The sequence below is a fragment of the Dreissena polymorpha genome, chromosome 5 (assembly GCF_020536995.1).
Source record: "Dreissena polymorpha isolate Duluth1 chromosome 5, UMN_Dpol_1.0, whole genome shotgun sequence".
NCBI classification, from domain to species: Eukaryota; Metazoa; Mollusca; class Bivalvia; order Myida; family Dreissenidae; genus Dreissena; species Dreissena polymorpha.
In genome coordinates this window covers 83,983,149-84,008,431 of record NC_068359.1, presented here as the reverse complement: position 1 = coordinate 84,008,431, position 25,283 = coordinate 83,983,149, and the positions used below count along the sequence as shown (strand labels likewise).

Below are 25,283 nucleotides of genomic sequence, written 5' to 3'. Positions count from 1 at the left end.
ATAGTGGTTCCTAAAACATAAAACCAATACAAACATAAAACTTATAAACTAATATACATATTTACCTTAAGATTTGCTTACTTTATTTTAAAATTTAAATCTTTTGGCACAATAGTTACCTTATCACTTTTCAATGATATAAAATATATTTACACCCCGTTTGCATTTCGATGGTAATGTGCTGTTTGTGTGCCTATTATCAATGCAATTGTTTATCGGCTGTTGATTAGTTCGGGTTTAAAGAGATGATTCTGATTATCAATTATTTCAGAAGATTAGCCGACGAAGGCTATGTAAACTTAAATTCGTTTGACGCCGAAATTTTCTTAAATGAATTTGAAAATAGGCAAAACACACAACCGTCGTACCCCAAACTAGATAATCTTATATCGATAGAAGAAATAATAAAGCCAACACAAAGATTGAAAAACAATTAAGCACATGCGCAAGACAATACAATATATGAATACTTTACAGAAATTATACATGTGATTTCAAAACCGTTGGAAAAAATAACAGACCCAAACTGTTTACAAGTATATTAAATGAATGTCTGAAACAATGGGCGGTAACAATTGGCATTTTATTGAATGCCCGATTCGGCTTTAAACCAAACTGTAGCACAGTACTTAACTACTTAAAGGCATCTGACGTCATCAATCGATCGATGTCAGACATTTTCAGTTGTTACGAAGGTCTATTTTAGGGGGAGATAACCTCGCCCATATTGCTTTCACTTTTTATTAACGACATTCAATTAAGAATGCAGAATGGAATACACGCCGGCATGATATTATATCAAGTTCAATCTATCTATATTCGCCGACGACGCTGTTTTATTTTCTGAAACACAAGAGTGTCTTCAAGATTCATTATACAGTTTAGAAACCTACCACGATATGTCGAACTTAACATTTAGCATTGAAAATGGTATTCCGAAAAGGTGGTTCAATCATTAAAACATTAAAATGGCCTTACAAAGGTCAAGAACTAGAAGTTGTGAACATTTTAATTACATTGGAATTGTTATGTCAAGTGGTGGATCGTTTGTGACCGCAACAAATATACTACAAGGCAAAGCATTAAAAGCAATGCAACCTAACAAAATATATGAACGTACCTATAAATATAATGTTTAATTCATTTGACGCATATATATCATCCATTTTAAACTATAGCTGCGAAGTTTGGGGATCCATCAAAGCGGAAAATATTGAGAGCGTTCACCCTAAATTTTGAAAAAGACTATTAAACGTAAAAAATGTCAACAAACTCATTATCGCTATATGCCAAAGTTGGTCGATGTTCCTTGCATGTCGATAAATATGTCATGATGGTTAATTTTTTTTTAAATAACATACCGGAAAACATGGAAAATATATTGTTAAACAAGTTGCACTTTTACAGAGATTGGAAATTGCACGTAAACATAACGCAAACAATCGGTCATCGAAAATACGGGACAACCTTAACCAAACCGGTTTCGCCGAGTTATGGCTATTTCCCGAATCTGTAAACAACGATCAATTTATCCCGTTATACAAAAACAGATAACGAGATCAGTATATCACTAACTGGGATGTCAGTGTGACGTTATGTAGCTCAATGATCCTATGTAAGGAACTTAAACCAGTATTTGAAAGATCATCGTATCTTGTAGCGTAAAGTTAAAACTGCATATTATTATAAAGAAAAACACTTATTATTCGCACTGAGCAAATCGAACTAGCCTAAGTTCTGGAAGTATGTAACAAATAAAGCAAAACTCTGATCAAAATATAGTTAATGTGCATGCATTTTTTAATCACTTTCAAACATGTCAGCAAAACCGAACGACAATTGTTTTCGCGATGATAGTTTTCAGGACTCAGTCGACGGAGTATACATTGGGTGTCTAGATTGTCCTTTGTCTATTGAAAAAGTAATTAAAGTGATTTCCTCTAGGTCAAGGCATAAAAGCAGTGAACTCTAAATGTAAGACAAATGTCCTGCAAATAGTCCATACATATAAAAATATTGTATAAAATCATCTACAAAAAAGGCCTTGGCAAACAGCGTAGACCCATATGAGACGCCGCATGATGCGGCGTCTCATCAGGGTCTGCGATGTTTGCTTAACGAAATTTATGTAAGGAATATTCTAAATATAGAAATTAATACACAGGACATCCCTAATTTTGGAAATAAATTGATCCTCTTTAGAAGAATTTGAGAGCCCACTAGGCATAAATTGGTTAATGAACACAAACAACAAAAACAATCGATTTAGAGAGTGACTGTACAAATGTTGCAACTGTTCAACTCGACACATCCTAGTATTACGCGGAACACATGTTTACATCGTTTAAAAAACACAATGTTGTATCTTTATGAATTTTAAATGCAGCAAATAGATGTAACCTACTATACTTTGTGAATGCTTTGATGATAAATAACAGCCAGTCTGCCCATGTAACCATTTTACCGTCTCTCACTTAATGTATTTTGATTTTTTGTTTCAAAGTCGTCGAGTTTGTATTGCTGTTTTATTAAATATAATTTTAATGAATACGCTTTCACGGGAATTTCCAAATTAAATACATTTTGTGCAACGTGTTGTTTTTAATGTAATTTTTAGATTACTCATTTGAATATAAATACACCTAAAATTCTGTCAATCGTAAGATTTATCGTACGATCTGTCAAATGAAAAAACAATGGATCCCCGTTTGTAAAATTAAAAATTGCAAATATGACAATCGCGTTAAGACATTTTAGACTTAAAGTCGGAAAAAACTTTTAATGACGCATTGTGTAGTGTACGCGTGTAAATGGTACCTTATGGACCACTCCTGGACTAGGTTACCTTAACTTCGGAACGGTTTTACGAGCAGGTGGACCAGGTACTCTGTTTTGTTAATGAAAAAAAGTGTTAAATTTTTTTCTTACAAAGAACGCATACTTAAGAATGTTCATATTCACCCTTACTGTCATCGAGTCAGCACTGCTAATATGTATTACAGGACGAGCCTGTTAACCAGACCCTGGCGGCCGAGGCCTGCATGCGGACGTACTTTGTCGACCGACTCTCAGCTAACGTCATGAATAAAAGCGATCAGGATTTTTTCGAACGAGAATTTGCCAACAAAACGTTAGTGCATGATTTTCCAACATATTTCGGTAATATATTTGTTTATGAAAGCGTGCAAGTATTTACATTTTTCATCTTTCTTCACGTGTCCTTCTTTCAAGTCATATTCTTTTAGCTGATCATCATCCTATTTACATGTTCGCCTGCTTATGTTCTTTAATTATTGTAAAACGTTCGCCTTTAATTTTAATTTAATGTTAATAGCTACCACCTTTTCGTTTTGATAAACGTTATGGATCAAGAAAACTTAAAGCTTTTCGAACAAGAATTCGTAGACAAAAGGTTAGTGAATGTATTAAACACACATGTATGTTTTACCTTATCATCATTTTTACATAACCATTACCATCATCATCACTCATCAACCATCACCCATCACCCATCATCATCATCATCATCATCATCATCATCATCATCATCATCATCATCATCATCATCATCATCATCATCATCATCATCATCATCATCATCATCATCATCATCATCATCATCATCATCATCATCATCATCATCATCATCATCGTCAAGAAAACGAATGATACTGAGGTTTCTTATGATGATGTTTTATGTAATTGTTGTTGATAAAGATGACATTAAAAAATGATGAAGATGATGATGATTATAATGAATATATGGCAAGTAGCACTTTGTTTGGAAAGAAGTAATGGCTTTATTTCTCTAAAACATATATACCATTATGGCACATTATGTAAACCCAGTTAAAATAAAATAAAAAGAAATATATGTAGCATACAAACAAATGGTATTCAATTTAAATATTGTTTCTTGGTATGTGGGTGACCAAATTAATTTAAATGTATTGCGAAACACGAGTTGATTTGGCAAGATTCAACATCATTTGTTTGGAGATTCCAGTGTTTTATAGTCTATTCACTGCTTTGCATTATTATCGTTGTCGCACATGTTTACACAGGTTCGGCAAGAAACGGCCCCCTAGTGGTTACCGGGTGCGACGCGACATACGAGTTCTCAACTTAACGGAGCGACATAAGCTGTTCCTTGCTTTCGACGCTCTTTACCAGGTAAAAATGAAGTAACGACCGCGACGAAACGAGGTCTTATATAATGGTCCTTTATACAAAAAGCATGTTATATAGATTGAAAAAGAACACGACAACAACATCTGCAATTAGGCCAACATACAGCTAAATATAGGCTTTAAAATTAAGCTTTTTGTAATCGATGTTTCTTCCTGCTCATGTATTTTTTAATGGCTTTCAAGAAAAAAAACATTTTCTGAATTCTAAATGAGTGGCTACGTATTTAAAAGCGGACCTATACCTTTTGATTTTACTTGTACATCACTATGCGGATGGTAACAACAAATAATTGTTGACTTACTTGTGAAATAAGTAATATTTTATTTAATTGCGTATTCAGAATGGCGTATTGGCCAGGTTCGGCCGACTCCATGCCACTAAGGTATACCGGAAGCACCACGGCGCCGCCTTCCTCCCTTGGCATCGTGTGTTCATAGCGGCGTGAGTTTTGTCGGAGTTGTACTTGCACCTGAATCGGCATTAAAAATAAAGAGTTAAATTGTTCGACTTTGTTTATTGGCATCGACATAGAGGGGTCGGCGTTTTCGCCCTATGGTCGACACAAAATATTTGCAATTGTTTTATGTTACAATGATACTTTCTTCATGAGTAAATTTTGATCAAGGATCATAACTTTCTACACAGGATTTATGTAGTTAATGCCTATTATTCAAGTTTATTGTGAGGTACATAATTACCTGACTAATAAGGGAAATTAAAATAAAGCATTGCAATTTGATATTGGGCTTTGCGATGATTGGAGAGTACAAGATCCACAACTTTACTCAACGTTTCTTTTTGATATATTAAAATACGAATTAATATTTTGATAGAAAACATCGAATTGAAGTGCAGCATCCATCGACAATAACCTGTTCTATAGTATTTAAGAAAATTTCTTGTGTTTTTTTTTTTCAAATCAAATCTCGAAAAGTATGGACTCGTATGGATCTTTAAACATATATATAGGCCTTGAGAGAATGTGTTTAAATGCCAAAATGTTTTCTTCAATATGTGAAGTCTAAGTCCTCGTTGTTCATTAACCAAATCGTCATAGATCTGCTTGAATCACTGCGAGGGAGTACACTATGTATAGCTTTCTCTTTTTTCTATTTCAAATTATGTGAAGTTGGTTCATGTTCTATGCCTCGTGGCATTTATAATCTATTTATGCTTTGTGCACACCATAACACAATCAGTTTTAAGGAAATTAACATTAAACAAAATATGAGAATTGAAGATTTTGAGAAGAATTTACGAATTTAAGAAGTATAGCTCTTTCTTCGATATGTATAATCAAGATTTATATTTCAAACAATATACTATTGTTGTCGTTTATCGGTAAATTCAAGCTTAACATTTCACGTCCGATCTAATTAAGGTTTGAGGAGAAGCTCAGAGAGGTCGACCCCGATGTGTCGCTGCCATATTGGGACTATTCGATGGACTACTACATGCCACTTCCGTCTGACTCAATCGTCTGGAGCAAGTGCTTCTTCGGCAACGGAAACGGAACCGTCAACGTTGGTCCCTTCAGTTTCATGTACGGCGGCTATAACATGCCGATAAGCCGCGACATCGCACCAGCCGCAACATGTCCCCCTAAGCTGATCAGCAAGGAGGACATTGACGAACTCATGAAGTTTTGCAATTTTGCGGTTTGTTTGATTCAATATGAAATACAAAGTACTCAATAAAATCGTTTGATAAAGTGTTTGAATAATTATCAATATCTAAAAGGTTGTAATTTATTCAGATTCACATTTTCTTCTGCTTCTGTTCATCAGTACCGGAAATGCCCGATCTATTACCACATCAACCTGAACTTACTTCCTGTTGGTTATATATAATTTGCGTCTAGTTGTGTATTTTGTTTCTGATGTTTCTGATGCTCGTCTGCTTTAGGATATAACGACCGGGAAGAATTTGTACCAAGATAATTCCTCGCATAACCTAGAAAAACTACACGATGGTGTACACGACTGGGTGGGCGGTGATATGGGCGTTCTGGGGACGGCGGCGTACGACCCTGTATTCTACATGCACCACGCCTTCATCGACTACATCTGGGAGCAGTTCAGGCGCCGACAGACCAATGAGTGAGTATGAGTTGCATGCACGCCCGCACCCCCACACACACATTCGTATCATTTTGTCAGTTCACGACCTTAAATTCAAAGTTAACTAGATTGTGTATACATTGCTTTTGCAGGAAGCGTTTTTATTTATTTGCGATTTAAAGCGTGCATTAATCAGCTGATTGATCGGCAACTTTATCGGATACACAAGTAATTGGACATGCAAGCGTCGGTGCCAATTTAAAGCACTTTTTTCGCCACATATACAGAAACCACACCCGTTTATCTAAGAATTACGTAAATACACGTAGATCGTATATTTTCATTGCTAAGGTGCCAAGTAGACGTCGAGAAAGACTACCGGAAACTTGGCGACTACTCGGTCGCCGACAATGGACAACAAGGCCCAAATGACCCCATGCAAGGGTTTGAGTATCTTAAAAACAGCGCCGGGCTCTGGAAAAACTGGACCACCGACTTTTACGGCTACGAAAAGGCGCCGGAGTGTCCAAACTGCGGCTATTCGGACTTTCTATACTGCGACATGAGTATCAACCCGAACCGACCGAATGGCGTCTGCGTGCCAAAGACGAATGACTCCTGCGTCAACACGCTGCTTATGGCATTTAATAGGGACGAACCGCATGAGAAGCCGCAAGGTGGAGGGGCGAAATTGTCACTGGGCCCTCGACACTTTGGGCTACCAGGGGACGGTCGAACTAGATTCATGTCGCGGGAAGAGGGACTCGCTCTTCTTAAACAGCAGCTTGCACTCGGTAAGTTGGGCAAACGTCACTTATTTATTCGTTTCATTTTTCAATGAATCTCTGGTCTCCTCACTGAGTAATTAAAACTTTTAATGTGCGCATCAAATAAAAGACTTTATTAATACCTACAATTCTTTCTGACCTTAAATAGATTCCTTACCATCTCATTATATGGATCAACTGTGTTTTGAAAACCATACACATCACACACTGAGTAGTGCAAAAGAGCTTATGATTCAACTGACAGAATATTCACAAATATAAGGCGATATCGTTAAAGTTTATATTTATTTTTGTATCGGAAACACATGCACACTCTTTATATTATTTGTTGTCACAAACAGACATGTCATTTATTTTGTGTGCTTAATAAGATGTCAAACTTAAAAAAACACATTCTCTTAGATATGCCTCTTTGAGATAAAGTATTCGATACCATGCTTTTTATCACAATTTCACCACCAATAATCGATACTGTCCGATTATTTTTTCACTATGATAATTAAGTGCAAAATACGCATTTTAATGGGATATTTATATTTGCCAAAGGGGTTTTTGTTTTCATATGGGAAGTTTTTTATTTTTCTCATTCGATTTGTTCAAGGTTTAGGAGGGAAATAATACGGTTTTACGTTTAAATGATTCTTTTCAACTAAAAATCACGGTGTTCATCATTGTAACGTTATCACAAGTGGCCGAGGTTGCGTTTTTTATATAAACTAATAATGGGAAACATCGCAATAAACGCAATAAAACATTGTGTACCCTTCAACCGTGAAACTGTTTTCGAAAATTTAAACAACTCTGTGCTATTTAATTGATCACATTTATTAATTTATCTATTTTACATAATAATGCCTCTATTATAGTCTTTTAGTTATTTTAGCTTTAACATCGTAAGTCGCGTAGACGATTCTTTGTATCGAGAGCAACTGATACATATTTCGATATGAGGAATGTGTAATTGCTCTATTCAGATCAAATAGTTTGTTCTTTCTTATTAAAATATGGAATAAATGTGACAATTACTTTTAATATCACTTCTGCTTGCGGCTATACTGTATTTTAGTAAATAAATGATTGTCGAGAATGAATTAATAGTATTGGGAATTTCCAAAATGCAAACGACGGGAACCATGCTACTTGAACGACGCTATTTGTATTGAACAAATTTTTAACATTTTGTTTTAATTCATATATATATTTATATGGCAATGCAGCAGGCAGTTTACAAAATATAGAGAAGTGTACTGTAGATATAGTGTATCGTCTATTGCCCGCCATTATCAACATGTTTATCTTAAGGAAATACACTATAGTTTAAACAATTAACCAATAACAAAAATGAAATCAACCGCATTCATGCTTAGTTTATTGTGTTGACCATTTGCTCTTTGTGTTTGTAGTTGTTTGCTGTTGTTCCTCTGTATATAGGACCTAATGAATCTATGTCCATTAATGAAGTGAACATGTGTAAGTACAAAACGTTGATGAAGGAAAAATCTAAAGGACACTTTTCCGTCCTATTTTAAGATATGAATGTAAAATACAGAACTCAAATACCAACAAAAGATCATGTTGCATTTGAGATTGAGGTATTTACAAAGAACGTGCTTTTTAAATCAAACATATTCACTATCAAATTATAGTTGTATAAAAAATGCCCCTGACATTGAATGTTTCTTACCAAGCTGTAGAAGTTTATGATACAATTAGTAGTTGTGCACTGGATAATTAATTGCTTTCTTAAAAGAATTAAAAACCTTTTTGGAAAAAAACTTGATAAGAATGAATAGGGAGTTCACATGTATATATCTGTTATCAAGACACGCAATTAGTGATTTCTTCAAATTATCATATATTAAATGAAGAATTCTGTATAATATGAACATCAACCAATCATAAACACACATTGTTGTAATGTAAACATCAGAGTTCACCAAGTCTCTGGCTACAATCAAAAGTTGTTGTACTTTTCCCATGTAAAATGCAATTACTTAAAATGTTGAACACTTCACGATGGCTCTTTGAACACACTTCACACACTTCAATACCAACAAGCCAATTACGATAGATGTATAGTTGACTGTCACATGCTTGATTACAAGCATCCTGGATCAGAATAAGTTTAATCATTTTTCAATTTGCTCACTTTTGTACTACAGTATATTGATAATTTCTAAAACCTGGTCTTGTACTTCGAATATTGCTCAATTCTATTTTCAGTAAAGTATATTCGTGGGCATCATGTTCTTCTTCTTCTTTATTTGACTAAGCTGTAATTTTCTAAGTTTACTGCTACTTATAGTTTAATAATTGCAACAAAACTACCATTACTGTTACAACAATAAAAGTTACTACTCTGAGATTTGTTTTACAATACTTCCGATTCACCTCTAATCTCAATTCATCACAATGAATACAAGTGACTAATTTAAGATAGCATTTGCTTATTATTTTTTTAACATATAACTTAATTGCTATACCTTATGGATTCAAGGTCTTGTTCATACTAGTACCCATAAATAAAGCGTGCAATATCTTGTGTCAGTATTTGTTTTGTGATTATTTCGGGCGTAAGACTTAGCATGATGTTCAACTTGCAATCGAACTAGTCTAGAGCTTAAACACTGAATATGGAAAGTTCCAATGCGGTGATAACAGTTAGAAATTATTTTATTAAAAAAGCTGTTGATCTGTTATACGAGGAGTAAATATAAAATTAATGCATCTTCTGACAGAGTTTCTGGAGTGTGATCGTTTCGTGGTGGTGGTGGTGGTGGTGGTGGTGGTGGTGGTGGTGGTGGTGGTGGTGGTGGTGGTGGTGGTGGTGGTGGTGGTGGTGGTGGTGGTAGTGATGGTGGTGATGTCGGTGGCGGTGGTGGCGGTGGTGGCGGTGGCGGCGGCGCCTCTGGCAGTGGTGGTGGTGGTGGGAGAAGTAGAAGAAGTAGTAGTAGTAGTAGAAGTAGTGGTAGTAGTTAGTAGTAGTAGTAGTAGTAGAAGTAGTAGTAGTTGTTGTAGAAGAAGTAGAAGTAGTAGTAGAAGCAGTAGTAGTAGTAGTAGTAGTAATAGTAGAAGTAGTAGTAGTAGTAGTAGTTGTAGTAGTAGTAGTAGTAGTAATAGTTGTTGTTGTAGTAGTTGTAGTAGTAGTAATGTTTGTATTAGTGATATTATTACAAATATTATAATTATATATGTATATACAATAACAGGTATGGAAGACAAGCCTACAACATCACGACCGGAAACCCGTGCATCTCTTGATACCACTAACACCATTATTATATCAACATTATCGTCGGTTCTTGGACTTCTGCTGATTGTGGTGGTTACCTTGGTCGTTTATATTCGCAAACTCACAAAGAAACTGCAGTAAGTTTACTTATAGTAATTATATAAATGTTTAAGTGTTTATTTGAGATCTCATTTAAAAGCTCAATATGTGCTAGTAAATGTGTGTGTTTAGAAATGCAATTTCACGAATTAATTTTCAATAAACTTTGCAGATCGTCACTCAATGAACGCCGTACCGGAGATGGTGACACAGCAGAGACCAGTGATGACCAAGGTTGATATGCATTATTATCTTGTAAATTCATATTCATGATTTAATTTGTAGATTCAAGCGTAAAAAAACAAGTAAATATGTATGATGACTATTCCTTTATAATACGCAAATGATTAAAAGCAATTAAAAAAGGATAAAACACGTTTTAAACTGATAAATGCTTTCTGTAGTTTAAACTTTTGTTTCTTACGCACCAGCTAAAGACGATTAATTGAAATCCGGCGGAATAAGTTAATAAAGTCATGTGACCATTTACTTACAAAATATATAAACACATATCTATGTAACAAGCGTTTAACTCAATTCATTGCTTAAACAATTACCTGATGGCACACATCAATGTAGGCGCAACTGGTAATCGGATTGTTGCCATTTGGTTTATGTTTGTAATAAAATGTACGATTTTGCAGAATCGGGAAACTTCGGTTCGACACATGATTTTAATATTGAACTACGCCAGCGTGTGTAAATCCACAGGAAAGAGGTGGATATTGCGACGATGCGAAACCACTGGGCCTTCTATTAAGCTTGCATTGAAATGTCATATTGTTTAGGATGAACGTATTTTATGATTATTTTGTTTATTTAAAATTCTATAATAAAGGTTAAAGGCACACTTGACGGGCAATGAGGTTTGATCATGACTTTATATATACATCATATTTTACGTATTTTTCAGTCACGAATTTATATGTGTAATAAAATGTCAGGTTCTAATGTTTATTTTTAAACAAGTGTTTTGTGGTAATTTACCTACACGTTTTTCATTTTGTTGCTATACATATATATCATAATATTTATTTATATATCCTCTCGCACATTTTGAGTGTTATCATATTGAACTCGTTATGTGCATGTTTATTTACATTATTTCATACCATCAGGTTTTTACACGATTCCTGACACATCGCTAATCTTATGATTTTAATGTTTTATAAATGAACCTTAACTTTTTGTTCGTTTACGAATAACTTTAATAAAAATGCCCCTGATGTTTTAATAGATTTCCGATACTTACCGTACTAGAACATTAACAATATTCAGGTTAACACCTAATGCTCTACATAGTACATTTCAAGAAAGTGATAGCAATGTTAAACAGTATATGTTTTTGTTAACGTTTTGTTATGTGATTAGTGGATCAAAAAGAATATCTTTCCTGATATTTTTTTAAATATAATAAGCGTATCAGTATACTGAGTATATTACCACTTACAAGCTGTTAATTATGTTCAAACAAATCGTGTATCCAAAGTGCACTGCTATGTTATTAACCTCTGTGATTGATCGCACTTTCAAAGCGAAAATAATGATTAAAAAGTGAATATAAATAATTATGAACTGATGAATAGTTTAGAACCTTACCGTTGCACACATATCACTATGTTATAAAAGAATAATAATAATAATCAGAATGTTGAAAACAGTGCATATATCTCCGACATAGTTTGTAAACATTAGTTGTTTATTTTAAACAAATCGAATGCAATCAACAACTCTTAACATTTAACGGAACATTAGTCTCTATTCTGTAAATATATATTGCTTATCAGAGCTGAAGGTAACTTTACTTGTTTTATGTTATATTTCAACTGAAAATACGATGTACGGGTAATCTGGTAAGAATACGATCATTGAGAAATAAAACTGGACTTAAATTGATGCGTATTTTCTTTATTTTTTCTGTTTTTCAGAAAGACTTTAAATATAATGCTACATGGTAGAATGCTGTTTGCAAGCCAATGTGAAATGAATAAATCGTGGGCAGTTGTAAAATAGGGCGCCCTTAAATCTGCTTAAACAAGTATACGCTTTGCATCGCCGTTTATGAGGCGGCGACCACAGTTTTTTTAATAAGCTTTTAATTGTGTCCCGTAATTTCTTCCTGTTTTTTAAATAAAGTGCAAGTCACAAACATGTAGCTCAAATAAAGGTCTTTAAGTCATAATAAGAATGTTGAAATGCTGATGCAACGGCAGTTGTTAAATGCATCGCACTGTTTAATTTATAAAAACAGAAATAATACAAGAAAAAGTAAATTATAATGTATACACATAACTCGAACACATCAAAACATTAACCAAATATGTGGATCGCGCGCAAATTCAAACGCCTATATTTAAGGTAAATATATTGACTTGATATTGAAGCTAAAAATATATTATTTTGTGCCAAAGCCTCACCGGCGGTATTGTATGAAGGTGATATAAAAATAACCATCAGCAATCATACATACAATAAATGTTGGTAAGGTTTTGGTTGTAGGTTAGATAACCGCTGACAACTTACACACACGGTACGGTCAAATAATCATTTATGTCGTGCTGAGACGGAAGTCCACTGACTAGTCAAGAATTGACGGAATTTAATACTTTATGTGTAAATTAATCGAAACCGTTGTAGGTTTGGAGTCTGAATTAAAGCCCCAATAAAGCTCTTTCGATGAAGAACAATGGTACAATGTTTAACGGAAAGATATATCGTTATTCTTCTGTCGGACTGCTGCTTTTATACCAAACGTACAAGTAGTGCTCTGACATGCAATGAACCCAATAGTGATCAAGGTGTATTAACTCATTCTCGTTTAACGTCGTGCTGACTATGTTTAATGTTGGAATTGTGTATTTCTGAGTATCGTCGTTCTGCACCAAAGTAACGTTTCAATAATTTAAGGTGTACTCAGTTGTTTATGCTCACAAACCTTGCGGTCATGTTTTTATGCAGACCCTAAAATTGTTTGTGTGTTTAGCTTGCGTTTTTTATTTTATTTGCTTAACTCTATCATACTTTTTTTGTTTAATTAACTGTTACATTTACAAAACAAATACGGATTTTAGATTAAGAACATTTATGCCATTAAAATAAGTTCAGCATTCAAAAAGAACATGTACTACTGTGAATTACAATATTCAGGATCAATATTGGGTTTGGGAAAAAACGGGGTTCTCCAAGGACATTTCACATATACGGAAGGATTTTGACGAGCTGATTTATCCGCAGTTTGGGTGTAAGAAAGATACTACACAAAATGATGAGCTATTTTTTTGCGTTTTTCCAACTTTGAACGCTGCTTGTTAAAATTGAATTGGACTTTCCGTTGAAAGTGACTACATGTGTTTCATCGCAATCTGCAATTTTTATATTTGTATTTCATTCCGATGACGTACGCAAGAGGAGTGACCCCAAATATTGCTGCCTGAAGCCAACTTGAAAAACGCGGAAGGCATTCAATACACATATAAAACTGCTAGTGGTGAATTCTTAATTTTGTAAACCTGGGATTGCACCGGTTATTGTTCTAGTGACCTAGTTTTTGACCTGGAATGGCCCTTTTCAAACATGACCTACACATCATCTAAATACAAGTGCTGACCAAGTGTGGTGAAGATCGGATGAAAACAACTTGAATTTGTGAGCAGACACCCTGCTAAATGTGTTAAACGTACTAAGTAACAGCGTGACCTATTTTTTGACCCGGCATGACCCATATTCGAACTTGACATAGATATCATCAAGATACAACATCTGACCAGGTTTGATAAAGATCGGATGCTTTGGCACATCTACCGCGGTAACTGAAAATGCACCTAGGTATACACGCATTATTAAAATTTGGACTTAGCCGTTCTCGGATTTAAATATAGATAATATTTGTAAAGTTTACACATAGGTAATGCAGGTTTTGTATGCGTCCATATTTATCAAAAAAATATGTCCGATATGAGCTAGAGACGCACAAATGAATATTGGGCATGATAGCAACTTGCAAAATAAAAATTGCATGCTATTTTTGAACTTAAAATCTCAGGTTCTGAATAATATTTATTCCACAACTAAATGAAACAAAAGTTGGTAAATATGAAGATTATATCAGCTTTTTATCGCGTCCGAAGCCTAATCCAACCTGGAAAAAATATACATTTAAGGTTTGGCTGAATGGTACCGACTTGATGTATTTGAAACAAATTAAACAAAGCGTGGAGACATCATTTCAGTATACACCTAGCATATATATATAAAATTATGTATTTTGAAAGCATTCCTTAAATTTACTCTCTTTAGCACTACATGGTAATAAATGTTTTGACGTACGTTTACATGTCAACAGCACGTATATATTTGTCGCTGAAACACAAGTAGTCATTTTCACCGGAAATGCACAATGTCAAGCACGCATTTGGTATTGACATTAGCAAAATAAAAAAAAAAATAGTCCCCATTGCTTATCTGGTTGACTCACTTTAAGCGCGAAACTCTTAACTTGTTTCCAACCCTTCCGTACACGTTGATCCCTAAATTGTTAGTTGACACTACATGGTATTATTAAATGCGGTCTTAAAGAAGAACATCGGTTGATAATTATTCATATACCCTTCTTGCATTTTTAATTATGCATTTGCTTTGCACATTTATATCAGATATATTGTGGAATAACATAATAAACAATAAAAATAGGAATGCAAACCATTGATCACAAGTTATATACAAGCAAGACATAATGCTGAAACAGCCCTTAAAGTTTTACATTATCATTACACCGGCCCTTAAAATATGTTTACATTATATTATATCTATATGGTATGGTAACAAAATTGAACCAACAATGAAGACTATATATATTATAAACATTATATTGCTAATACTCGCATGTTTTCATTATGTTATTTCGAAAAAAAAAGATAAACCGCAGACGAAAAGAAAAATACATTATTATCAACTTCCGGTAGTTTTTCATTTATTGTCAGTTACCAAATAATTGACAGAGATTGGTTTTAGTAAATTTATTGGACAATTTGCTAAAGTTTTCTGAACATATATACGTTTGTCAATTGTTTAAGAAGTCTGAAGAATGCGTTTACTTTTGGATCTATGTATGTTACGCAAAATGAAGTAATACTAACCTAGAAACCAAAGGATTAACCACAAGACATTTTACTTTTAAAATATCAGATATTTCAGACATTAAAATGTTGTATAAGATAGCTTCAGAAACAATTGTTACTAGATTAAAAAATTTCTTCACAATTTATTTTATTTTGTGATAACCAAACACGTTTTAGAAAAAAAGATGGATAGGTTAAATACAAGACTTGTATATGATATGTTAATGCATAAAGACGATTACAAAAATCCAGGACTTATAATTACTTTATACTTTAACAATACTTTCGATACATCATCTTTCTATTATGTGAATTATTTGCCGTAAGACTGGGCACTCAGAAACATAAAAGGAATTAAATTTGAAAATGTTACCAGTATACAAACAAATATGGTCATCTTAACAAATAAGAACTTGTATAAAGATGTATCTACAGAGAATCGGCTCGAAACATTTATATTAGAAAGATCGTAAATTTATGTTATTCACATAGCAAAAAGCGTTTGCGTTAAGCCTCTGAAGACTGAAATATGACAGCAATAACGATGTGTATAGGAATATGTTATACTGCATACAAACAGCACACTACAACTGTAGTAGTTTCTTATATAACAAAGAATGGCACTACAGAATATATAAGTAGAGAAATTATTATTTTTATCCAATGCTTTTATAACAGAACAACAACTATAAAAATAAAAGGATCAAAATATAATCATCGTCATAGAACGGTAAAGGCAAACCACCTGGGCATTCATATGCGAGGTGTACTTTCAAACTACCACACCATAATTCCAACATTACAGTTCGCCCCGGATCCACACAGGTCACCATACATTTGGTTATCATTTAGCGCCATACTGTCAGACCTTACACAGAAAAAACCGATACATAACATAACAATTTATCATGTGTCCTCACATATCAACACATTATGTTTTATCACAAAGAAACATACACTTGAACTTTCTTATCGACCCAATTCTGGGTCATCGCATATCAACACGCATGTGTTTCTCGCATGTCATCACGCTATTTGTCTTCACATTGGGCCATGCAAGGGTCTCTAGATAGAATCAAACATGCTTTCGTACTTATGGTTCCTTACAAAAAAACGTTCTGGGTCGTAAAAGAGCAACACATGCACGGCTCCTTAAACAGCGACAAACCGTATATCCTTTACCTTTGTCATCGTATTGAAACACATATCTGTGTCCTCAAATACTATATACCATATATCCTGAAACACAACACACAATGTATTATCAGATATCAACACATATTTGGTCCTCACTTTGCAACACATATTGACTCTTTATATAGAGACACTTCATCAATACACACATCTTGTCGTCACATTTCGACACAACCTGGAGACCTTACATAACGAAATAGCTTAGGTCAGCACAAAGGAATACATCTATCGATCTTACATAGAAAACCTTTCTGTGTCCTCTCACAGTTATAACATATAATCACACCATGTGTCTTCGCAAAGCAAACTTAATGGGTCATCACACTGAAACACACTTTAGGGCCTATCATAGCAACACACCCAGGCTACTCAAAAAACACCACACGATGACTACTCACAACACACCCTGTGACCTCGCATAAAAAAAATTTGTTAACAAATTATAAAATAAATATTGAATTTAAGCCATTGGCAACAAAATGCTTGTACGATTACAGCAAAATTGTGTTAATCAATTGACTTAACATACATCATACCACATGATTTACATATCAGCATATACATATTCATATAAACAAAAATAATAAGCATTTTTTTAATAACCACTAGACAAAATGTTTAGATTATATTCCTATTACTCGTACATTTAGAATGCATATATATTCTCTTAAAAATACGTTTCAAAAGGATGTTAACATTATGTTATGATCGTATAATTAGCTATTGGTGTGTACATTTTCATAGTACTTTTAAAACACCCACATGGTTCCATTACATTCTTCATGCGCACGTATTATCTTCAGAGTAGACATTTCTAGATACCAGTACCTAACTCCAGCTGTTCACTATCGTCCCCCATGTTTCTCGCTTCTGAAAAAAACATACACTCTGCAATTGAACATATACAAACAAAACGTCAATAACTATTTTATCTCACATATAATTCATGTTGATTTGTGTTATCAGCCAATTGTTTAATTTGTTATAAGTGATTTGAGTTAAATTGATATATTATGTTGGTCTATTAATACATATATTTTATGAAAATTGTAAGAAAACTGAATGATACATTTATATCGCCGACTTTAAATTGTTTACCTAACACGATGAGCTTACACAATTTATGTTAGGCAAATTAGCTTAAAAATCCTTAGCATTTCATCTGATTTAAATTTTCAAGGGTGTTTCTCGTTTTTGTATCGAACTTATGCATTCAAGTATTTTTTACAAATATACATTGTGCATGTTTTCAATTGTTATTTTCATGTTGAAACTAGGATATTTTATTATGTAAGCACATGTAAAATACGTTCATGATAATACACTTATTAGATGAATAATCCAAAACCATTCATGTTATGTAGATTATGCGCTCGTAAAGCATCAATTAGATTTAAAAATTATATAACCATCTGTTCCGGGGGTGTCTTCCTGTGAGGCAGTGGTAAATTTTGCCCAGCTTGGATTACGTAACGATCTTAAAAAGGCATTAAAATTCAATATAATTACATTCGTAATGAACCATTAACTATTATATGCAGGACGTTAAAATGAGAACAGTTATATATTAACACAAACTTTGCTGATTATTTTTTTGCAAAGAAATATTGTGTTTGTATAGAAAACATATATCGGCACAACAAATCATATATATATATATAGTGTATGAGTACACTTACTGAAGTTGTTTTGTGATTTTGCGATTATGTATGCCCAATGTGACCACCAATATTCCAAGCACAGACGATAGTGTTGCTAGAACGGGGATGCTTGTGGAAATACGATTATCACTAAAAACCTGTTGTGACGTTGTAGGCATATCTACAAAAAATAATTATAATGGTGATAATATTGAAATTTGAAGTCAAATGCCAAGGCAGCATTTACTTCGCTTTAGACACGAGAAGAACGTTGTGTGGTTGCCGTGACGTCACAGATTATCGGTATTGACCTAATGCTTTACCATAACACTAATAAGCGTCGAGTGCGTTAACGCGTGAACACATTAAGGCCATAGTAGAAACTGGCAAATAATAGGACCAGATAACTGATATTCCACACAAACTATTTCAAGACAGACATTCTAGTTCTTTGCCACCATCTTATAATAGAGCACCAACTATAAGGATAACCAACTAAACAAGGATCACCACATTTAAATTGTCAATGCAAAACATTGGGAATTCATGCAATTTTAGGGCTAGCCGATGCTCACACTTGCAACATAATTTATCACAAATCAATCACGCCTCTTGAACGATCTCAGTTAAAGCAAATATGAAGGCAGCAAATGAAAGCACAAATGCTCAAACTTGACGCATGAATCGAAAACTACACACATGATTTTAGTGTATTAGTGTCGTAAGTTAAGGAAATGTATCAACGCGATAAGGCAATCGAATTGAAAGCTATATAATATATTACACAGAAACAAGAAAATCAGTTTAAGCATATTTAATCATGTTCAAAGTGTGTGGGGTGATAAAGAGTTGAGGTTAATTGGAATTATTATTTTTTTAAGTTGCAGTAAGGCAACTTTAATTGTTGAAGCAGTATTGTTTAAATTAGTTTTTTTTGCTTTTGTTGCAGTAGTAGTAGCAGTAAACTACGTCAAGAGCTGGTAAGTAGTATATTTAAGTATATACACATACATACATATATATACTTATAAAACGACGGTGCAATGGTGTATACAATTTCAAATGATCAGAAGGGGGAAGTGAGAGTAAAAGAGTATGATAGATGATATGGATGAAGAGGAGGAACTCTGGTAATGGTTAACGGTGATTAGTCCATATTCATTTCGGAGACCGCCTTAACAAGCAATCACTCTCTTAGTTCCATGAAACGTCTTAATAACACTTATCCACAAACACATATCAAATCCTAATTATTTCTTTGTGTATTTTTGTCGATGTATATGTTAAATTCGATCAAAAGCGTATAGTACTGATCTTATCGCGGAATATGATCAGAAGATCGTTGAACTTGCCGAATGGTGATTACGATGATGTTGCTGCTAGTAATAATATGTATGATCATGCAGATCGTAGAGATAATGATGATTAGGTTGATGATAATGAGAAAATTATTTCTTCTACTACTACTACTACTACTACTACTACTACTACTACTACTACTACTACTACTACTACTACTACTACTTCTACTACTACTACTACTACTACTACTACTACTACTACTACTTCTACTACTACTACTACTACTACTACTACTACTCCTACAACTTCTACTACTACTACTACTACTACTACTTCTACTACTACTAGTACTACTTCTACTACTACTACTACTACTACTACTACTACTACTACTACTACTACTACTACTACTACTACTACTACTATAATAATTATAATAAATAAAAAAAATAATAATAATAATAATTCGAGTTAGTGATGAACATCAGTATAAATGAACTCTGTTCTGTTTTAAACTAGAAACAAATAATTAAAACGCCAACATAAGCCTGACATTTTATACTGTTTTTATGGTGATAATTGAATGTTAAGAGAATATACAAACTATTCAAAATTTTTAACTATAACAATTATCCACTTTTCAAAAGTAATCGATAACAAGCTTGTAGTTCCATTTGAAAGACATATTTTTTTAAAGACCCGCGTCATGCAAACATGTGAATTATGCAATATGCTGCCAACGTAGCTCCATTCAAGCCTTCGCATCGGTGTACAGAGCTTCTCCGGAGGTACAACGAAACCTTTCGTGCTTTTTTATAGCGGAAAGCGTAGCCCCTGACCAGACTGCCCAAGTGCCCAGGCTGGACTTGAGCTACGCTTGTTGCATATGCCATAAACATATTTACTCATGATATAAGAGGATACAAGATAATAATTGAATGTGAGGAAAGAAAAATGCGCCTAAATCGAATGTAAAATGTTTTGATGACGAAAACATTGGCACAATATGCAACGTAATGACATTTATATATGATGGGATCCCACGTAGTACAATTTGTATCTACGAACTCTTTTTGAGGTTTTATATATATTAACTTTATGTCAAACATTTCATGTCGTCTGATTATGTGGATATGCGACTTTTAAGTGAAATAAAGATTACAGCAATACTAGAACCTTTGTTTTAAATTTTATAACTAAGAAAAGTATATTTTCCACCTTTACTTCAAAGTCAGGAAATAGGCAGAACATCTTTTTCTAAATATATTTCTTGTTTGCTCTACATCAGATAATTACTTACAATTGAATGAAACGTTTCGTTGGAACATATAGTTTAGTTGTGTTTTTATCATCATATAAGTTGTAAAACAAAAACACACTAACACCGTATATACTCGTCCCAAGATGTACAAACTGGAATTTGCTGGACTGGGTTTGATCGTTATCGATAATGCACTAATCAGTGATTGATTTCTATGGTATTTGAACACTACATGTATTAATTTGTGTAAACTTAAATGGTTTGTGATTTATTTAGGGACAAACAGCAGTTCAGATATGGATACAATATTTTATTGTGCAAAGAAAACGAAATGAAGTATTAGTTACTCGGTAAGGTGTCCAACATGTCCTTGAAATATGCTATTACTACATTAGTAAAATATGTCGAACTTACCGATAGCAAGCTGATTTCTCAGACTAACGAGGCCATCTTCTTGCGACATGAATCTCGTTCGACCGTCTCCTGGTACGCCCAAGTGTCTAGGGCCCAGCGACAATTTTGCACCGTCACCTTGCGGCTTGTTGTACGTTTCGTCCCTATGAAATGCATAAAGCGGCGGATCGACGCAGAAGTCAATTGACTTTGGCACGCAGACGCCTTCCGGTCGTCTTGGGTCGATAGTCATATTGCAGTAGAGGTTCTCCGAATTGCCGCATTCGGGACATTTCGGTGCCGGTTCGTAGCCGTACACAGATGTGGTCCAGTTGTTCCAGAGCCCATCGCGGATTTGAAGATGATTGAACGCTTGCATTGCGTCCGTGGGGCGTTGAAGGGCGATTGTGTCGTTCTTGATAGAATAGTCGCCTGGTTCGCGGTAGTCTTTCTCGGCGTCCACGTTGCACCTAAACAACGGACGTTACAGATCTACAGGTCATTTTATTAATTGAAAAAAACGAGAATAGTATAGGAAACTGTCGAACACATATGCAAACTGTTCCAGTCAGGCACAAACAATCACGTATGCGATTACCGTTGCATGCGACAAACATACTGATCCATAAAATTATAGATGCATGCTGTAGAACACATTTCGGTCACTGACTTACAAAAAACGTGTTGAATGTAAACACCGATGTTAATAGATCGGGTACACGTTATAATTTTTAAGCATGGATGGACCAAACGGAACACATCCGTTTGTAAGTGTAAGCATAACTTTGAGTTAAGTGTGTTAACAAACAGTGTAAAACAATTATATTTCAAAATGTTGTGTATTCATATTAAATTATATGTGTTACTTCATCTGTATCATATACAAAAAACTCACTCATTGGAGGACTGTCTGCGCCTGAACTGCTCCCAGATGTAGTCGATGAAGGCGTGGTGCATGAAGAAAATGGGATCGTACGCCGCCGCCCCAAGGTCGGCCATATCTCCGCCAACCCAGTTGTGTACACTATTGTGTAAACTTTCTAGGTTGTGTGATCGATTTTGGTTGTATCGCTGCCTTCCGGTCGTGATGTTCTGAAGCACACGGGAAGGAGTAAAAACTAGACGCAAACTAGCAACTATCAACAGGAAGATCAATCTAGGGTTGCAATGTATCGGTGTTATGGATCAAAACAATTGTTTTTTGTTCTTAGAATTCCCAAGTGTTTTGTCCATTAAATTACATCAAACCTTACACTCGTTTTTCATAGACATCTAAAAAACATTATATATACTTTCTTTTTCATAATTATGGCTTTTAAATGTTAGAGATCTAAGCCTTTACCTTTTTGTCAAATTACTTATTGTATCAAACCTACCGCAAAATGGCAAAACTCCATGAGTCCGTCAATGTCCGCCTTACTGATAAGTCCAGGGGGGCACGTTTCTTCCGGCATGATGTCGCGTTTTATCGGCATGTTAAAACCGCCGTACATGAAACGGAAGGGACCATCGCTGACGGTGTTGTTACCGTTGCCGAAGAAACACTTGCTCCAGACGATGGAATCATTCGGCAGTGGCATGTAGTAGTCCATTGAATAGTCCCAGTAGGGCAGCGACACTTCTGGGTCGACTTCTCGGAGCTTCTCCTCGAGCCTGTAGCAGACAGGAAAATAATATTAGATGTGTTATTGTCAATAACCAAAAACAGGATTTAATTTCTTCAAGTAAAACAGTTAATTGAAGACATCATTTTTATGTTTGTTGGTCTTTTATTCGTTTGGATTTTTTGTAAATATCCCCAATGGAAGTCAGAAGGAGAAATGTACGAGGTAATAACATAAAAATCATTTAGAGCTTTGTTAAAAGGATGTGAACATAGGGCAGTTTAGAGGATGTGAACATAGTTTAGAGGATGTGAACATAGGGCAAAACTTGAATTAATGTTTAAGAAATATGTTTGGTTTTAAAAACTTAATATTAAGTATTACGTTGTGCAGTGTAAAACCGATCGCGCAATATACACAATTAATTAATAAATCATATATCATAAATACTTGTATAATAACGGCAAACTTAAGAATTTAGTAAGTAAAAACCATCCCCTGACTCAAAAACTTACGAAAAAATGATAAAAAACAAACTCCGGCCATACTTACGCGGTAGTAAAAACGCGGTGCCAGGGCAGGAATCCGGCTCCGCTGTGCTTCCGGTATATTTCAGAGCCATGGACACGGCCGAACCTGGCCATCACACCCGTCTGAAACGCACGACGAAATTATGTAAATGTTAATAATTTTTGTGAATCAACATTTTTTTTTCAATTTTCGATGCGTACACGTATTTACAATGTATTCTGAAAGGTATTTATTTGATTACATAATATTCATTGTTGATCCATAGTCGCGCATTTAAACGACTGAACAATGGGTTTTGTCTTAAACGGCAGAAAATGACACTGAACAAACGTTATCGATGAGCAAAGACATGGCATGCGTTTTTATGTAGTTGTTAGCCTTATTGAAGCTAAAGTTGCGGAAGTGTGTTCCTCTTTAAATCATGTTTATATAAAACGAACACTAAAAAGCCGACAAAACATTTATTTCGTCCGATTTGGTAAGTCATTTTCACCTTGTATAGATCGTCAAATGCCCTGAAAACCTTCTGTCGCTCCGTGATGTTGAGAACCCGTATGTCCCGTCGCACTCTGAAACCGCTAGGGGGCGGTTTCTTTCCAAACCTGTGTAAAATGTTCGACTTTTTTACTTTGTAAAGCAGTGAAATATATATATATTTCCAAGTAACAAATATTTTTGGACTGCATGATGTGTTACAAGTTTCTTTTGAATATTTTTGCATCGAAACTTGTGTATTTTGTCTTTAGGATACCTAAGAGTGTTATTTGGCTTATGAATACTTTTAAAGTTATTTGTGTTTGGAGGACCTGTATGATGAGACAAGCATCATCTTGCCAAGGAATTGCGATAGATGCTTACGTGTGTTATTGCTGTAATGATACATTCTAATCAAAACATCATATGAACACGTTTTTATTTTGTTGTCTGGTTGTTTTCAAGTCATTTCCAAGTAAATGCGTTTTATATATAAATATATATTATATACGTTGTACATATGCAACATAATTTTCGCTCGCTTTATAAATATGTATGTATCTACGTCAATTTTACGAATGGTGGAAGCCCGTTGGACGTTTTATAATCCGCATACACGCTGTTGTCTAATACACAGCATTTACAAATCTCAAAAGTAAATCTGACCATCTGATCAGTAATTCCGCCCAAGCTATGGTATGCAGACATTGATGTATATGTAGAAGAAATAATTGTTCCCAATCATTCGCGTTTTGGGAGGGGGGGGGGGCAACGAATTTTTTTACCAAAATAAATAATTCACAATTAAAACAAACAATACACCCACGCTTTCCATAAGGATGACAAGTTGTGTATAAGCAGTACAATTTTCGCGCTTTTAATTGGGACAAAGGCTCAAAACGAATTATTTAAGTACTGTTTATTTGAAGCTAGGATTTGTTTTCATCAGGTCAACATTCATATTTGAAAGCGTTTTTCGGTTATATATTTTAATTATAATAATGCATTAAACTAAAACAACTCACGATGATTTCAGCCGGTTGTCGGTATCTTACTCCTCATTCAATGACTACGATGTTGTGTCGTTGTAGATAATACCTAATTGATATGTGGTGGTTTGACTGACAGTGGCAACCTAACCTACTTTGCGCCTTCAGAAACATAGCTGTTGCCTTTTTATTTTCATACATTAACTTTCACTTGAAAATACGTTTCTGACAGGAGCTACATGTAATATTACACTCAGTCGTTTTATTGTCGGCAGTACATGAACAGTGATGGTGCTCACACATCGCGTCACGAGATTCACGCATGGGAAGTCACTCATCCCTCAATTCACATTGTGTATGCATTTGTGTACAATGATCTGTGTTTATGAAATTCTTTACCACATATAT

The 25,283-nt window shown here is 34.5% G+C and overlaps 2 protein-coding genes across 2 annotated transcripts in view; one reads left to right on the top strand and one right to left on the bottom strand.

Moving 5' to 3' along the window:
* LOC127882212 (putative tyrosinase-like protein tyr-3) overlaps positions 1-12,266 on the top strand; it is a 14,186-nt gene extending 1,920 nt beyond the window's left edge. Inside the window, exons 2-10 of the mRNA XM_052430724.1 lie at positions 3,003-3,130; positions 4,065-4,173; positions 4,532-4,632; positions 5,573-5,849; positions 6,097-6,290; positions 6,603-7,045; positions 10,249-10,408; positions 10,543-10,604; positions 11,015-12,266. Coding sequence (XP_052286684.1) covers positions 3,003-3,130; positions 4,065-4,173; positions 4,532-4,632; positions 5,573-5,849; positions 6,097-6,290; positions 6,603-7,045; positions 10,249-10,408; positions 10,543-10,604; positions 11,015-11,073 — 1,533 coding nt within the window. The 3' untranslated portion in view covers positions 11,074-12,266. The remainder of the gene's footprint in view (positions 1-3,002; positions 3,131-4,064; positions 4,174-4,531; positions 4,633-5,572; positions 5,850-6,096; positions 6,291-6,602; positions 7,046-10,248; positions 10,409-10,542; positions 10,605-11,014) is intronic.
* A 5,132-nt stretch (positions 12,267-17,398) lies between these two features.
* On the bottom strand, positions 17,399-25,049 carry LOC127831411 (putative tyrosinase-like protein tyr-3). The gene is made up of 9 exons (XM_052356397.1): positions 24,985-25,049; positions 23,906-24,014; positions 23,434-23,534; positions 22,654-22,930; positions 22,173-22,369; positions 21,299-21,747; positions 18,361-18,502; positions 18,091-18,158; positions 17,399-17,551 (listed from the first exon to the last, which is right to left on the bottom strand). The coding sequence occupies exons 1-9, from the start codon at positions 25,047-25,049 to the stop codon at positions 17,496-17,498; spliced, it is 1,464 nt and encodes a 487-aa protein (XP_052212357.1). The 3' UTR covers positions 17,399-17,495.
* Between the last annotated feature and the right edge of the window lie 234 nt (positions 25,050-25,283).

Excerpts from the sequence above, each read along its gene's own strand:
- LOC127831411 (XM_052356397.1), bottom strand. The coding sequence starts at position 25,049 with ATGTTTCTGAAGGCGCAAAGTAGGTTAGGTTGCCACTGTCAGTCAAAC. Across the intron at positions 24,015-24,984 it reads AACCACCACATATCAATTAG|GTTTGGAAAGAAACCGCCCC; the intron begins GTATTATCTACA and ends CATTTTACACAG. Across the intron at positions 18,503-21,298 it reads GAGAAATCAGCTTGCTATCG|ATATGCCTACAACGTCACAA; the intron begins GTAAGTTCGACA and ends TATTTTTTGTAG.